This window comes from Muscardinus avellanarius, assembly GCF_963383645.1.
Source record: "Muscardinus avellanarius genome assembly, chromosome: 8".
NCBI lineage: Eukaryota > Metazoa > Chordata > Mammalia > Rodentia > Gliridae > Muscardinus > Muscardinus avellanarius.
The window spans coordinates 103,772,271-103,790,804 of NC_137794.1; the positions used below are offsets into that span (position 1 = coordinate 103,772,271).

Sequence of the window (18,534 nt, forward strand, 5' to 3'; positions counted from 1 at the left end):
TCCCACCTCCAACATGGTTGCCTACAACCCATGAGGTCTGTGGGGACATTTTAATTCCACACTGCCACACAGCCCTAGGAAAACAATACAGGTGCTGGTTTTTTAAATCTTTATGAGAATATTTCTCAGGTACTGTTAAGAAGTTGACATTATGGATGGGAACGTGCACGGAGCCAGGGACCACGAGCAGGTCTGGAGTCCCCCACATGGGGCTATTTAGAAAACAATGATCTCCCATTTGGTCTTTCCATAGTTCAATCAAATGGACACTCAAAACAGTCTCTTTAGCACCCATTTTATTTCTAGAGTGGATATTTAATAAGCTGGCAAGATCTACTGGGCTTATAAAAGGATTCACCAGGGGATAAGAAAAATAACTTCAGGCTTTCTGTTCTTTTGGCCATTCTCAAGTGGTCTCTGTTTCTTTAGTGATCACTGGCTTTGTGTAGAGAGGAAGAGGCGAAAATCATTCTTTTTTTCCCCCCTTTGGTTGCTTCTTCTAATATGGTATTGAAATTTCTATACAATAATGGGGTGATTATGGGAGATGGGGGAACTATGGAAAGACAAAATGGGAGAGATCATTGTTTTCTAAATAACCCCACATGTGTTTGGGAGACTCCAGACCTGCTGGCCACCCTTCTTGGTGTGGAGCCTCTCCCTGGTCTTCTGGCTTCTCAAACTGGAGCATGGCTGTGCGACTTGATACTCAGTCTTTCCAAGACCATGGGACTTTTGCCTTGCAAAACTCCCACTTTCACATGAATTTAAGTAAAATAATGGGGGAGCCACCTCTTTTATTTTTTTTCTCCTTAATACATTTTAGAGCTAGGTGTCCCTAGGTCATTGGCAATGACAGGAGTTCCTCTAGCTTTTAAGTCAGAGACTGTGTGTGTGTGTGTGTGTGTGTGTGTGTGTGTGTGTGTGTGCATGTGTAGTAGCAGAGAGGGAGGAGGGAGGGACAGCCCTCACCCAAACTGTGAGATCGTAATCAGTTCATGGAGGGCCTTAAGTTGGGTAGAGATGGCAGGAAATAAATCATCATTGTTCATTTGTTTTGGGGACTTACTCTATAAAGGAGACTGTCTACTTCCGTCTTCAAGTCTTTGTGTTGATGACATTTGTAGTGTTTACCGGGAGCATATACTTTGGAAAACTCAGACTGATAACAATAATATTTGAAATGCTCCGTGGGACTGCTTCTAGGTAGATGGAAAAAAATGTATGTTCCAAGGTACAAGTGCTTGTTGACTTTTCAGATGCCGCCGGTCTGTGCTCTTTGTCAGGTAACTCAGAATCGCTCCGCAGTGGCCAGCCTTCCTGTCCATTTGACAAGCACTTCAAAGGACAGTCTTAAGTACTTCACTTTATAGTTTATTAATTGTTAATTTTTTCTTCCTTTAGTTTGCAATCTACTCTCAGAAACTGGAAAATAATTTCTTTTACTTTTTCCCTCTTTCTCATTTAAGCTGAAATTGATTTATTTCTGAGCTTGTAAGGAAAAAAATAAGCTGTAGTTAATACAGTTGCATTTGCTAAATAAAAATAAAGGCTGGTTTACCTTCAAGCTGTGCTGTATCAGAGTAAAAAACGGTTTTGTCCCTCCTAGGAGGATTTTGATATGAAAAGAGTGACAAATTTATAATATCTATATAGAATAATAATCACCAATACAAGCAGTAATACAATTGCTTATCTGGGGGCTGGGTGGAATGGTTTTTGGTGTGTTTGGAAAATTGGGAAGCTAGGAGACACTCAAATTCATCAGCTTCTCCAGAACTCTCCTCAAATGCTTATTGTCATGACAACCATCTCTTCATAATAAACCAAGGCTCTGAGTGTAATACAGATGGGGTTGGTAACGACGTAGACTTGCCATCTGTTTTGTTTTCTCTGAGGGACATTTTTTTTTTTGATCCCCCAAGTCTGATTCTCAGATCTCAAAGTCTTGACTTATTTTCCTTTGAGGAAGCAGCTTTAGCTATGATATTAATTCTTTTCTTGTCAAACCACATCCTCACCTGTCATCAGATAACTTACTTATGGTTAAATGAAGAGGGGAGAAAAGGGGGCTCCTGCGTGTGTGTGTGTGTTTGTGTGTAACCAATATATATGAATATATATATATATATATATATATATATGATTTATTTCTTTATTTACTTTTCAAAGTCTGATAACAGGTTTGGAATTCAATAGTACAGTCAAAAATAAGGTTCAGAGAATTATGCAAGCCAATAATTTTTCTAGGAAACAGGTAAAATTGTTCTTGAACATTGCATTAATATCTATGCTTCTTCATGACCAGGCTGTATACAGTCTACAGTCAGCTGGGGGAGGGGCGTCTTACTAGCCAACAAAAAAAAGAATATCTATTCTTTAGAGAAGGAATAAAACCTTTTCCTGTTACTACATTTGGAAAGAATTAGCCACATAAGCGAAGGCTTACATGATGGACACAGACCCACATCGTTATCTTTCCCTTTGAGAAAGATGCAGTAGCATTTTCTTGTATCGACTTATTACAGAAACTAAGAACATACTTTTAAAAAGGAATATACCCAGTATTTTATCAATAAATAAGTGCTGTCGTCAGAATTAAGAACCATTTAGCCTCAAAAAAAGGAATAAAATATGCATCTAGCCATTAAAACTATGTGGTAAACTAAATTGATAAAGGTAAAGGGAAATATTTTATAAACCTCTCTGTGTCATTATTATTTTACTGATGCTACAATTTGTAATTCTAAATTTGACAGTCTTGAGAGGCTTGTATATTACAGCTCCATTTTTCTTTCTAAACAGTAAGGTTATATAACTATCATTCAAGAGCAGAAACAATTTATTTCCATATACTGTTTTAATGCCCTATCTGTTGATGTATAAACATAATCAAATACTTGTGGATGAGTAAGATTTAGCATGATCTGTTACACACACACACGCACACACACACACACACACACACGCATGCACACACACTCACACTCACACGATGACTAAATAATAAATGTGAGCTGCTGTCCAGAGTAGAGAAAAATTGCTAGAAGACTATTCAAGTAGAGTCACTTCTGGGTTTAAATCTATCAATTTCCAAAGTAGCATTAAAAATGTGTCCATTTTCTCAAATCTAGTTCCAAGGTAGAATTTAGCTTGAGCAACTGTTGAACAAGCTTGAACTCATCGTTGTCTCTGACCTTTCTTTCTTCACAAGTATCCTACAGCAATGTACCTAAGACCTTGTCAGAGGAAACTCTGTCCTCTACATTGAGTTTACCTCATATGTGCATTCATTAGTGAGGTCCAGGGAATAGCTCAGGACTTCCGCTGGTTTTCTCTCTCCTCTAGATAAAAACATGAAAGAAGTGGAATGACTGCAAACACAGCTGTTTTTGCTTATTTTAGAGGTGTCATGGAACCTTTATATTTGAATTTGTATATGTGAAAAAGAACACTCAAAGTAAGATGTGATAAGTTTGGCTGCATTTTTCTGAAGGAATTGGTAATTATTTTATATAAAAGTTGTTATCATATTACATAAAAGAACATATCACTCCATTATCAGACTGCAGAGTCAAGATTGGGAAATTTATGGATTTATATAAACATCATTACTTTATCATCTGTAATTTTTTCAAGATTGAATCCCTGGACCTGTTTTGTTTTCTTAATTTGAAGCAGGGTCTCACTAAATCCTGAAGGTCTTACCTAGTTGCCAAGGCTGGTCTTGATCTTGAGATTCTCCTGTATCAGCCTCCCAAGTACGGGGCTTACAAGGGAGCGCCACCATTCCCAGCCAAGATGTGGCTCTCTTAATATAGGGTATTAGAGGAATTCATCATTATTTTATTTTTTACATAGCAGTGCCTTAGTTTCCTTTCAAACCTCTAGACTAAAGTCTTAGTTTTGCTCAAATTAATTGGCTCTCAAGCGAAACATATTTTCACAAGTTTCACATATTCTTACAAATTTGTCCCACTTCTTCGCTTGCCACTGGTTTTATTGCTTGGTACTTGCCTGAAGGACACCATTTTGTTGCCCAATGTGAATCTTCACCACAGCGTAAGTTTTAGTTAGTTTGTCTCAAGGCAAGTGAGGAATGACCAGGCCAATATAGGAGGTGCTGGAGTCTCTAGAAAACCCTATTATATTGAGGGTTCTTGAAGGCAACTGATTCTGAAGATGCTCAACATCTTGAAACGCTTTAGGCATAAAAAAAAACCCAAAATGTTATTTTGGGGGATTTCTTATTTTTTCTCTATATATTTTAGGCAAAATGTAATTCACATATTTTTGTTCCCTCCACTTTTAAATAATGGAAAAGAAAAAAAAAAGATAGTTTTATAAGAGCTGTTTGATGTCCAGAAAGACTTTTATCTTTTTTATTAGGTTATTTTTATATATAAATAATAAAAAAAGAAACAGAAAACACAATGTGACATCATGAATTAAGGCCAACAAAAAATATTCACTTTAAGTTTGAGACTCTAAATCTAAAGTATCGTAAAACCGGACATTTCTCCTGTGTTTTGCGAAAGCAGTGCTCCCTTTTATTGGTCAGAAGTCGCAGCCTGTTGGGACAAAGTAGGGAAGAGAGTAGTTGCTGCGGTGCCCTGGAACATCTGTGACCCCTTCATTTTTATAGTGACCCTGAGTGGCAGGTCAGTCCATCTGCAGTTTAGAGATGGGAAGGGCTTTCAGCGATCCTAAGTCACTGGCTGCCGGCCACAGGACAATTGCAAGTCAGGTCTACTTGACTTTTCGGTCCATGCGCTTTTCATTAGTTCTGCCTGCCTTATTCTGTTGAGGGGTCCCTTCCAGATAATCAAAATCCCATGCTGGAATGTGACTTAGAAATAGTTTGGTCATCATGCCCAAGGATGAAAGAAGGAAAGAAGTCAGCTTGCTATTGGCAAGGTGGATATTTACATGGGGGTTGAGTAAGAGCATTGGATAGGTGATATGATATGGTGTGAGGTCAGGGTGGGGGCCGCTCACGCTGCCTTTAGTTTAGCAGAGAAAAGTTGGAACAGTAATGGAGGTATGGGCAAACTCTTGAATTGTGATTCACAATATTTCTAAACAAGTGATTTTTTTAATGTTATTACTACTGATTTTGGTGATGCATATATTTATTTTATTTAATGGTAGTACACATTTGATAAAATTTGTATGTGCCATTAGTTATTTAAATGGATTAAACTCATTTCTTTAGAAGGTCTTCAATGCTTATATTGCTGCTGGAGATCATAAAGTGTTATGGAATGACAGCCATAGCTTTGATGGACCCTGTGTAATGGGACTGTGTATAAGAGGGGTTTTAGAAATACATTTAAAGTGAAGGAAAGCCATATTAATCTACACTATGGGGTCTATGGTCCATGGTGTGACATAAAGTTACTGCTTTCTGGAGAAAAAAATGACAAAGTTGAGAATATAAGAACTATTTTACATTTGAACAAGGGCCTAATTCTTCTGATTCTTTCTATAAACATTCTCCCAGAAATCCAAGAATTTTTTTCAGGGGGAAGGAGGTACTAGGTATTGAAACTGAGGGCATTCTACCTCTGCGCTAAACCCCCAGCCCTTTTTATTTTAAAACAGGGTCTCAGCCAGGCGTGGTGGCGCATGCTTGTAATCCCCGCACTTGGGAGGTGGAGACAGGAGGATCACACAGGTTCCAAGCCAGCCGCGCTGACTTAAGAGACCCTGTTCCCAAAAATAAAAAAGTATAAAATAGGTCTGGGAGTATAGCCCGGAGGTAGAAGAGTTTCCAGGAACCCCAGTACCACCACTAATAATAATAATAATAATAATAATAATAATAATATTAAAATAAATAAATAAATAAAACAGGGTCTCAATAAGTTGCTAAGTGCCCTGTGAAGTAGCTGGGGCTGGTCTTGAACCTGTAATCCTCCCATCTTAGCTTCTCAAGCACTGGAATTACAGGCATGTACCACCACACTGGCTAGAAGTTTCAGTTTTGTTCAGCTTGTAGCTGTCATTGTGCTACAATTCCATGAGAACAGTCTATGATTTCTTATGTTTCAACTTCTTCTCTTGTACCGAGTCTTTGGCCTCAGAGAGAAATTATATGAATTATTCAACTCTTCTACTGAATAATAGGGCTAAACAGCAAGAATGCAATTGGCAATTTTATAACTGACATTTTGGAGTATACTCTGACCATAGATTGAAAACATGATTTATTTTTTGAAGGTCAGGGAGCCAGAAGTTTTCCCAGTGAATTTACAGAGGGACCCAACCACCTGGCTTCTAGTTTTGTAGACAGGACTCCCTCGGGAGCTGCTTATTTCTTCTGCAGGGTTGGACTTCACCTTGTTTCTCCATAGATTGCCTCCCATGAAAATAAAAAATATAGTTACTATAGCGCTTGCTCTTTCTTATGTCTGCACTGAAGAGCAACTCTGATTTATCGTCTACTTCAAGGCAGCACGGGACTTTACAAGCATTCAGATGGTATTAGTCATTTTGCCTTAAGGGTCTCTGCACACTTTTCGACATCATTTCTAAGAGGCTGGCCACTCTCCGTAAGGGCATGTGAGGCCTTCAGGATCTCTGCTTGTGCCAAGGCAAATTAAGCAATCTGTGCAGTAATCCCCAGCAGAAAATAGTAGAGCAGAGGGCTCTGGAGCTCATGAGGCCATGGGAGGGGGATGCACATGCTGTGAGCTCCTTTTATAGTCAAAGCTAAGGTAAAGTATCTTGGAAGGAAACATAGTGTGTAGTGGAAGATAGGAGGAAGGGATGTCTTTCCTTGGTAATGATACTGAAAATAGTGAGCTGTTTGTATGTATTGGAGGTGGTCTGCCTTCCTTCCTTCCTTCTTTCCTTTCTTCCTTCCTTCCTTCCATACAGGATATTAAACTCAGGTTATTCTATCTTTGTGCTACATCCCCAGCCCATTTTGTATTATTTTAACTTTGAAACAGGGTTTCACTAAGTTGCTGAAGTCAGCCTCAAACCAGTGGATCTCCTGTCTCAGCTTCTCAAATACTGGGATTACAGGTGTGTACCACCATGCCCAGCCTCTCTCAACCTTTAGATCCCTTTGCATATAGGGCAGGGAGTAGGTCCTGAGGCACCTTTGTCTTTTGCCAGCATGTCCCATCTCTGAAAACTTTATTATTAGACCTATGAATGTAGACAAGGGGAAAGACCTATAATTACTTTTTTGTTTTTTGGTGGTACTGGGGATGGAACCCAGGGGCTTTCTATCTCCCGGCTACACTCCCAGACCTATTTTATATTTTTTACTTGAAAACAGGGTCTCTTAAGCCAGCTGAGGCTGGCTTCGAACCTGCACGATCCTCCTGTCTCATCCTCCTGAGTGCGAGGATTACAAGCGTGCACCACCACGCCTGGCTTACAATTACATTTTTTAAAATGAGATTTTTGAACATCTGATTTAGCCTTAGCTCAGTAAACTGTTGTTACAACTTCTGAGGCAGGCGTTGTGCCCCTTGGGTGTGAAGTTCACAGATCTCCAACCTTCTTATCGTCATTAACATGGGTCTTCATGTAAGAAGACACAAGCCACCTTCCACTGTGCCACTCGTGAAATTGTCTGCCACTGATCTCTTCCAAGTGTTCAAAGAGAGTGGGACTTAAATTATGAATGCATCTAAGTCATAGCAGATCCATTTGGAGGTGCATGTTGAAACAGTCTTCATGTTCGTAAGGAAAATAAGCCAAGGAATTGAAGCATGATGGCTTTAGAGAGCTGGCCCAGTATCATTTTGTTCAGGATTTATTACATTATTTTTCCCCGCCAGCTGTTAACTGAAAGTATTCACGGACATTTGTTCCACACAAAAGGGTATTTAGCTCCTGTGCGATTAAACTAACATTGAGACCAGTATATTGGAAGAAAGGAGACACTCCACCTAATAATTTCCTTTCACAGTTCTCCCATTCATGGGGAAGGTTAATTGACAGTCTTTTCTATGTGATTTCCCCCAACCCTGTCCCAGGAACTTTCAGGAGACACTGTGCAACAGACATCATAACCTTTGTAGGAAAAATGCACAGCTGGGAAAGATAATTAAATAGACTCTTTCTAAGAGATCTACAGCATTTCAGTAGAAAGACTGAGCAAGGCTACTGGCCTCCAGTTGAAAATTATTATTAACAGACATCCATCAAGCGGATTTCATAATTCCCATAAATACAGGGTACAAGTGTTCAAGGGGAGCTTCTTTGGTTCCTAAGAGACCACTAAAACCGTCACACCTCAGTAGGACTGAGATTTAAATTGCAATTGAATTTTAAAGTGAGAATTTAAAAGTGTGAGGCGTATAAATGTAAAGTTACCACCAGAAACTGGGCCTTTGGTTTGCCACAGTTCAAGGGTGCCATTTCATTAGTCTTCCTTTTACACATGGTGAAGAAAAGATCGTGGCTCCATGCTGAAGTAAAGTTCTGGAAGTTCACTGACTTTGCTCCTTCTTGTGCTCAATTGCTGTTTTGTGAAGGAATTAGAATGTCTTGCACCTTAGCATCCTGAACTAAGCAGAAGTGAGCAATAACAGCCAAAATAGAGTTATGAAGAATGCCTGTATAGTAAACATTCACATTTCAATACAAAGTATGAAGCTTTATAGGAAGATAAGCGGGTTGCACGAGTTGATGTATTTCTATACAGGTGACCCAAAGGCACAAAGAAACTTAAAGACACATTGAACTTCACTGATATAGATTGGTTTAAAATAAAACAGTAACTTTTCTATAAAGTATATCTCTATCATATTTCATTCCATCTAATAGAAAGTGCTTCAGCAGTCCAAATCCCTGGTTGCATTGATTTCACAAATGCCGAAGACTTTATATTTGAACTCAGCAGGTTTCTTTTTGTACCACTACAGGCTTTGTGGATTTGACCCTCCACGATCAGGTGCACCTGCTGGAATGTGCCTGGCTAGAGATCCTGATGATCGGCCTTGTGTGGCGCTCCATGGAGCACCCAGGAAAGCTCCTCTTCGCTCCTAATTTGCTCCTGGACAGGTGAGTGGCTGGGCTGTAGCTTGGGAAAGGTCCGCCCTCATAACCACTCATGTGTCCTTGAAGATATCTTATTCCATTATCCCTGAAGCTTCAAAGGCTGTATTAAGCATGTTTACTTTACAAATGGGTGAATTCAGGTGATACAGGCTGGTCAAGTTCACAGAAAGCCAAGCAAAACTTTCTGCTAGACATCTCCTCAGAGGATTGCCATTACTTCTAACACACACACACACACACATACACACACACACACACACACACACACACTCACACACACGCACACACACCCCTCCACCTTTACCCTCTGTTATATAAAAAATGATGACTACCCAAATACCCTCCCTTTAATTAAAACCTTTTGGTGCACGTTCATCCAAACCGCAATAGCCTTTTCATTTCCTTCTCCAGTTTTTCCATCCATCAAATAAGCAGATTTGACTAGAGAGTTCTGAAGGCCATTTCCAGTTCTACAAATCTGACGCGGTACCTTCTTCCTAGACTTTGTTGCCTTGCGATTGTCCTTTTTCAAAGTCTTTGCTTAGCCTGAAACTGATGAGGCTTCATTTATCGTTCAGTGGCGGCTACTGAGGAAGGAGCGGCCCCGCACCAGCTGCTGTGCTAGGCACCGCGCATACTTCATCTTGTTGAATTATCACAGCTCTCCCACGAGGGGGCAGAGACCTGAGCATCTCTGTTTTACCAGAAGAGAAGCTGAGTCTCAGAGACATCCTGCTACTTGCAGGAAGCAAGAGCTTCCAGACGGTGGGTGGGGTCAAGATTGGAGTTCAAGGTCTCTCTGCTCTCACACCTCCTGTCCTAGGCACTTCTCCCCGCTCTTTCCTGTTCAGCGATGCCCACTCTGGTGTGCTTCCCATTCCCAGGCATACCTGTCTTTGCAAGCTCTGCAATGGCATGGATGAGAGAGAGAGCTGTCCTCATCTTGTTTCCTGCAGACATCCTCTGCTCTACGGTTCAAGGCCACCAGGCTGCCTCTCTGCTGCTTTGCATTGTGCTTTGCTTTGGAGAGCAACATTAACTCTCTGGGGTCTGCTCTGCTCTAGAGATCCCTATATCTGCCAAGTGCCCTGGGGAGAATTCACAAAAAATGTGTGTGTGTGTGTGTGTGTGTGTGTGTGTGTGTGTGTGTGTGTGTGATTATTGTGCAGGGGGTCATTTACTGTGTTTGTCATGGTGTGCTTATTTATCATTTGAAAAATCTTGGTGAAACTGCCTAAGAAGCAGATTTGGCTGTCCATGGAATGTGCTCGAATGTCACACAGTTCCATACTCTTATTGAAAATGGCCGAGACTTCCGGGAAGATGGCGACCGAGAAAAGCGGGGCTTAAGAGCCCCGCTAACAACAAACCTCCATTACCACAAAATCAGCGCCTTTCATAGCCAGAAAACACCATCACCAGTGAAACAAAAAATCACCAGGCTCCAGAGAGAAAGCGGACTGAGAACAGAGCCACAGAGGAGATAACCGGCCTATCGCCCGAGGACGCGGCAGACGCGGCGGCAGCAGCGCCATACTGCCAGCGAATTCACGGGACGGCTACAGCAAGCCGAGGTGAGCCACTGCGGAACAGCCAGGCGGGATTTCTCCGCGCAGAGAGCATCTAAAGTTCCCAGTGGCCGAGCTCAGCACACGCTGCAGGGATTCAGAGTGGAAACCAAAACCAAGAAGAAAAACACCAGCCCCACAGCCGAGGGCGTAGCAGCGGCGCCATATTGCCACCGGCGGCAGCAACAGAGAATTCAACGAGTTCAGTACAGCTACATCTGCGTACTCAAGAACAGTGAGTCAAATCCCAGTACTGTACTCCCTGGGACTTGACCCAGTGGGGGAGGGGCGGTGGCAGAGATATCACACCATAGGAGAACTTGCAACCTGGCACCCCCCACAGTCTATAGCAGCCTCTATCGACTCTCTGGGTCGGAGACTCTGTGATAAAACCCAGTAAAGGTGTAGTGGGGTCTGAGATACTACTGACTCGAGATCCAGAGCACCTTAAGTGAAGTCATAGTGACGAAAGGGAAGAACCCAGAGAAGGCACAAACTTCCTAAATCATGGGAAAAAGGAATAATACTGGAGCAATTAATGCCCACAACCCCACAACATCAGAACCCGATAAAACTGAAAATCAGAGATTTCTAGAAGATCAAATCAGGAAAATAACTGTAGAAATAATAGAGGTGCTTCGAAAAGAACTCAGAGAGAGCCAAAAAGAGATAAAGGATGCAATTAATGAAGTAAAGGCCTCAATTCAAAGCACAAACAACCGATTAGAACACATGGAGAACAGAATCTCGCTCTTAGAAGATGAGCAGTCCAAAAATGAACGCATAGTTTCTAATCTAGAAAAAAATATCCGACAGCAGGAATCTGATATTGAAGAAATATGGGCCCATTTTAAGAGAGCTAACCTAAAAATAATTGGAATAGAGGAGGGAAAAGAAAGTGAAACCAAAGGGATCAACAATCTCTTCAAGGAAGTAATAGCAGAAAATTTTCCAGACATAGAGCAAGAGGTCGATACACAGGTCCAGGAAACTTATAGAACTCCCTTTAGACAGGATCGGAGAAGAGGATCCCCACGCCACATAATTGTCAAAATGACCAATGTGGAAGCCAAGCAGAGAATCTTAAAGGCAACAAAAGCAAAGGGCCAAGTGACATTTAGAGGCAAACCAATTAGAATCACTCCAGACTTCCCAAACCAAGTTATGAGAGCCAGAAGGGCTTGGAGTAACATATTCCAAACTCTGAAAGAAAACAACTTCCAGCCAAAAATTTCCTACCCAGCAAAACTTTCTGTCAAATTAGAAGGAGAAATAAGAAGCTTCCATGACAAACAGAAACTGAAGGAATTTATGTCTTCAAAACCAGCACTAGAGAAAATACTCAAAGAGATTAACTACAAAGAAGAAATAGGTAACACACTCCAGAACTAGAGAAACAAGATTTTCCATCCAACAAACAACTAAGATTGGTTATCTGTGGAGATTCATTATTTATGTTAGTCTTTTACCTATCTCTAAAGGGTATTGTTTGCCTTTATTGTTGTTAATTTTTAGGATTCCTAGTTGGAATATTAATACACCTTCAGATATAGCATTTGGAAATATTTTATCCCATTCTATTAGTAACTGTTAACTCTGTGTACATTGTCTTTGGATATACAATTTTTTTTTTTTTTTAGGGAGTTTGTATACTCCTCTGTTGCCTGTGCCTTTGAAATCATAACCAAGAAATCACTGCCAATTTCAATGTTGTGAGGTTTTATGACCCAGATTTTCTCCTAAAAGTTTATAGTCTTAAGATTTATATTTAGGTCTATTATCTATTTTGAGTTAATATTTGTATATGGGATTAGGTAAGGGTCCAATTTTATTCTTTTCCATGTAATTATTATTTTTTAAAAATATTTAGTTAAAAGATTAATATTTCCACCACCAAATGTTTGTGGAAACCTTGTCAAAAATAACTTGACAATATAGGGAAGAATTTAGCTCTAGGCTTTTATTTAACTTCCATGGTTTATATATCTGCCTTTAGAATAGTACTACACTGTTTCAATTATTGTAACTTTATATGGTTTGAAATCAGAAAATATATATCTCCTAGCTTTGTTCTTTTTCAAGATCGTTTTGGGTACCTAGAGTCCATATTCCATATTAGGATAGATTTTTTTCTGAAAAATAAATATATAAATATATGATAGTTTCACCTAAAAAATAGAAAAAAAATATTCTCTGGTAAGAAAGAAAGCAAAAAGAAATATTGAAATGTTATCTTTAAGTCATCAAAAGCTTGGTATCAGACAAATGAAACTGTTATGTGAGATTATCATTTTTAATTTTAGATAAATTGCCATAATACTAGATGTCAACTACTAAGCCAAGCATGGGAGGGAGGGATAGGGAGAGAATGGGGTGGGGATTGGGTGGGGGCTGACTGGGAAAAGTGTGCATGTATGTCTACAAAAGTATGTATCCTACTATGATGTATGAATACAGTGCACCAATAAAAATAAATAAATTAAAAAAAAAAAAAAAAAAAAAAAAAAAAAAAAAGAAAATGGCCACCAGTGCCGTCCCTTAGAACTGCACTCGTCCTGTGATCGGTCAGACTCTAGAGAATGTCTTGATATCCTCAGCATTCTTTCCCTTGTTTTTCTCTCTTATGTCATGTGTCCTATCTCATTTCTTCTGTTTTACTTTGCCTTAGTCTTTCTTTCTTTCTTTCTTTCTTTCTTTCTTTCTTTCTTTCTTTCTTTCTTTCTCTTTCTCTTTTTCTTTCTTTCATCTTTCTTTCTTTTCTTTCTCTTCCTCTGATTCTTCTTTTAAAAAAATCTTGCCCTATAGCAGTGTAGTTCTATGACCAAGCGATACTAAATTTGCAGATGAAATCCTTAGGCTATCATATTTCCCTCCTACAGACTGGAGTCTATCTTCAGCGTTTAGGTTTAGGGATGTTTATATAACTGAACCGATCTGCTCATGATTTCCATCCTCTTCAATGTCTCTCTTCTTCAGTTCACATTTGCCCAGAACAGTCATAAGATCATTGCATTTTCATTTGAAAGGGCTCCGGACAGCCAGGCATGCCTGTAATCCCAGTACGTGGGAGTTGGAGAGAGGAGGGTTGCAGGTTTGAGGCCAGCCTCAGCAACTTAGCAAGAACTTGTTTCAAAAATAAAAAATAAAAGCCAGGCATGGTGGTGCATGCTTGTAATCTCAGTATTTGGGAGGCTGAAACAGGAGAATCACAGATTCGTGGCCAGCCTCAGCTCTTTAGTGAGGCCCTATGAAACTTAATGAGACCCTGTTTCAAAATAAAGAAGAAAAAAATAGGACTAGTCTTGGAAGTTTATGCCCCGGGTTCAATCCCCAGTACTGAAAAAACAACAACAACAACAATAACAAAAACAAAACAAAACAAAACAAAACAAAACAAAAAAACACTGAAGGGTTGATTAGAGGTAGAATGTGCCTGGGTTCAATCCCTAGTACCAAAAAATAAAAGAATGTGTTTCTGACATTACCCCACCCCTATGAGCTCATACTGCCAAAGAAGTGGTATTGCCTAGGATCTTATCAGCAATCTGTTTCTCTTTCCTTCCAATGAATTTCCTTTCATGTCTCTCACAGAGGTGGCTAAAAGTTATCATCTTTATTCTTACTTTCTCAAAACCCAGATTAGAAGTTTGTTCTACCTTGAGACTAGGATGTCTCTGTTCACTGTTGACATGGAGAATCATTCTTTCTTGGGCAGGAGGAGTGTCCTGTGCATCTTAAAATGTTTGCAGTACCTCTGAGTTCTACTCCTAGGTCCTGAATGTTATGACGGCCAACACTGTCTCCACACGCTTCTAAACCTCTCCAGTGTGTGGCAGGGAGTGAGCAGAAGCCAAATTGCTGTGAACTCCATTGATGACCCCTGCTGCAGACATCCCTACTTCACTGTCCTATAAGCCCTCAGACTCATCAGATCTCAGACTGAACACATTATCGCCCTCATCCAGTCGGTTCCTTTCCTCCTCCTCTCTCTTGGCGACATCAACATTGCCCATTACCCTGGAGCTACAGAAGCTAAATGACCAATGGATTCCACCTCCCCTATCACCAGACCACCTGGGTAACCCTCACTCTTTTTCTGGATCTGTTTCTCAATCCACACCTCCTTTTGTTCTCCCTCCATCTCACTGTCCTCTCACAGGTCCCCGTCATCGCATCCTCAGATGATCACATCTCCCTAGCATGTCTCTCTTTCTTTCCCCCGCCCTTCTTTTCTCAGTCTCTTCCCCACAGAGATGCCAAAGACTGGCATCACTTCCCAAGACTGGCGTTGGCTGCTTCTCACTCAGCTCCTCTTGATTCTTTGAAAGTGCTGTGTAGGCTTCTTATCTTGCTAAGTATGAATCTCTATTGCCAGTGTCCCCAACACAAATGTGATGATGTCAATGAGGAAGGCCAGTGGGTGAGAGTCCAAGATGGAGTACAGGGGGTCAGGTGACCTTGCCCAGAGTAAGGGTATCTTCAGGCTGAACTTGGCCTGAAGCTGTGAATCTGGCACATTTGAGCTTTTCCCCCACTGTTTCTAAAAAGTCTTCCACCTTTAGAGTCTCTTCTTAGAAATGTCCCTTTTCTTCAAGACTATTTTGGAGGCTCCTTTCCCATAAAAAGCTTCCTCCAGTCTCTCTTATCCTCATGCAGAAAGTAGCCTTTCCTTTGTCTAAGTGCTCTTGGTCTGGTTTGCATTTCCCTCCATCAGCCAGATGTTGGCTATGACTGTGTGTCTCATCCTTTTTACCAGCTCATAAACTGCTTGTGGTCTGGAACCAAATCTTGGTCATCTCTGTGTCACCCCCAACATGCAGAGTGTTCCATGATACCCAATAAATGATGGTTCATCACACCAGCCAGGTCACCCAGGTAGCCTGTGACAGAGCCAGGAGGAGAGTCCTTATCTCCTGATAACAATCATTTTGGCTATTATTGTCATCAAACTTGCTCTTTTGTTGTTCTCTGTTACTCAACAATTCCTGGCTTCTTCCTTTATAGACTTTGCAGAAATTAGCATCCATCTGTTTTGGAAGGATTTTCTTAATTTATACATGCATTTGGCTTGTGGTTATACTTCTGCTTATACTCCACAAACCTCTTATGCAACTTTTAAATTCCAAATGGGGATAAGCAAAAGATCTTATTTTTTTTTCCTAACTGGATTCATGAAGGGAAATCCCAAAGGTCTCACTCCATTTAAGAATACTTAGGTATAAGTTAATGATGATTAAAGTACATAAATAAGCATAAATGCATATTTAAATATGTGATATATATAAATCTTATAACATATAAAACATAAATTATCTAGAATATAAAAATTCTGTACTCTTCTAATCCTTAACATAATCCTAAATATATTAAATTCAATTCATTTGTTATTAATTAATTTACTTATTGTGGCACTGGGGATTGAACCCCGGGGGCTTTCTACCTTTGAGTCTACACCCTCAGGTCTGTTTTATTTTTATTTGGAAACAGGGTCTTGCTAGGTCGGTGAGAGTCTCACTATTTGCTGAGTCTATCCTTGAACTGAACCTGTGATCCTCAAGTCTTGGTCTCCCAAGTACTGGGATTACAAGCAAGCCTGCACCACCATAACCAGCAGTTAAGGTTATTTAATTACCCTCTTCATGTCTGAGGAAAACTGCTCTAGATGACATTGAAAGATACATAACTGTAAAAGTATTATCACCAGCAGCCCATTTGAAATTTCAGAGAGGGGGAAGATGGCTCTTCACTGATAGTTGGGAGCAGGGATTATGGTTTTGTTTTATAGGCTTCTAATCCCCGTGAAAAAATCCTACTCTTTGATTAGCATAAGTCACCTTGATCTCCTGTTGCTCGTTACCCATCTCATTATATATTTTAAACATTTTTAGTAAAAAAAAAATACACACACACACACACACACACACACACACACACACACACATATATATCTGTGAGTTTCAAAGCTAGATGATGGAGAGCTGCCAGGAAGATGATGAGTATCAGCACCATCATTTTTATTCTTTTCAGGCTCCATGATGCTAGCACTGAAAGGTCAGCCACATCCACATACAGTTTTTTATTTACATAGAAACAGGGAAGAGGAAAAGCATGCCTGAAGTTAGGAGTCACCCTGTAACCTACACATTACCCAAGGCAGCTAACTGGAGAGTTTTATCTATGATTGATTATAATGATGCCCTATTTTTTCTCTGATTTTCCTTGCAAATCCAGGCATGTATGTCTTACAAAGCCATCAGGAAGTTAGAACATCCCCTAATTGTGATTACTCCAGTGTTTGTATTGACGAGTGGGAGTTGGTGAATAGAGAGCTCTTAAACCTCCTGGGCTGCCACGTCTATGAGCAGAGGACACACTTCCTCTGCCGTGTCCATTTGAAAAGAGTTATTGCTTAATTTACTCCCTGATGACAGCTCATGAGATGTTGATTCTGGTCGTTTATAACTTTCCTGGTAGTCATGTGCTTGTAGGCTAATTTTAACCTTGCTGGGCTTAGCTTGCCCTCAATTTCCACTTCTTGACTAGATCCTGCAACTGCAAGGTCCAAACACTCAATGCAGTCGTGACTTCTTGTGAAAACCAAAAAATAAAGGTCATTATAAAAGACAGATAGAGAACCCTGTAATTTCTCCTAGGCTGTGTGTGTGTGTGTGTGTGTGGGTGTGTGTGTGTGTGTGTTGTGTTGTGTGTGTGTGTGTGTGTGTGTACATGTGTGTATGTTTTGTAAGAGGAAAGTTAAAGATAATAACACCTGTGAAAGTAATCAGGAAGTGGAGAAAACTCATTTTCCACTCTTGCACCTACTCCTTTGGTGTGTGCTTGGCATTCAGAAACACCAAATATGCCCTCAGAGTCCACCAGGAATGAGGCTCTTTGTTGAGTCCCGCTTGAGTGCTCATTCTAGAAAAATACAGCCTGAAAACGGGAAAGTGTTCATCACGCATCATTCCTTGCGGGGTCTCTTTGCTTTTGCAGGAATGAAGCTTACTCTCTCTGGAAGGCAGATACCATGTTAGAGGAGACAATGTAAGTTGCCTGTTCAGTAAGACTATCCAGCTTCTGAGGGGCTGTCTAATGCTGCTTTCCCGGCACAGCCGGTGCTAACATTCTGAGAAATATTTGTGGATTTCTCAGAGAAGCCAAAAGCACTCTCTTTTGATTCTTATTCATTCGCAGAGAGAAAAGAAAAAAAAGATCATGCATTTGAAATGCAGGGACTAATTCGACAAACAGAATATTCCCTCTACCAAGCCTCTGGCCAGAGACTTGTTGATCTAACTCTTCCCATGACTGTCCCATCGGGAGGCTCTGCCTGCGGGAAATAGTATTGAACAACAGAAAGGTCTTTTGCTTGTAGGCATGAAATAGGAATAAGTTCTCTTCCTTCAGAAAGGAAAAACAGGTTGCTGCACCAGAGAGAACATTTAGCCCCTTCTACTGAAGAGCAGACTGTTACCTGGTGATAAATTGAAAAAATCATTTTTTTAAGAAACAAGAGCATTCTTATTTTTGGTTGTTTATTTTAAATATTCTAGAAGAAAACAACATGCAGATAAAAAATGCAACAGTGACAAGACAAAAAAAATAATGCTTCTGGCAACACTTTTAGTGGCTTACTTTTCACACGTAAAACTTCACTAAATTCTTTGTAGTTTTTTTTTTAACTTGGAAGAATACAAAAATAAAGTCCTGATATAAGTTGAGTTAATGAATTCAGAATGTAATCCATCCATCTGAGTTTTCTGGGCAGGAAACAAAGGATCGTCCTTTCTCTTCCCTGTTCAGAACTGCTCTTCTGAGGAGCTACGCTGAAGAGGAGACCCCACCTATTGGGTAGCTGGGGAGCCCTGTGGGGGAGGGGTATGTGAGCCATTCATCTATGGGAGGCGGTTCGAGTAATACTGTAGCTTTGCCAGATTTGTCC

General features: G+C 40.3%; 1 protein-coding gene across 1 annotated transcript in view; it reads left to right on the top strand.

The window, feature by feature from the left end:
* ESR1 (estrogen receptor 1) overlaps positions 1–18,534 on the top strand; it is a gene marked incomplete at its 3' end in the record, with an annotated part of 276,093 nt that overhangs the window by 197,584 nt on the left and 59,975 nt on the right. Inside the window, exon 5 of the mRNA XM_080700149.1 lies at positions 8,889–9,027. Within this exon, the coding sequence (XP_080556275.1) occupies positions 8,889–9,027 (139 nt within the window). The remainder of the gene's footprint in view (positions 1–8,888; positions 9,028–18,534) is intronic.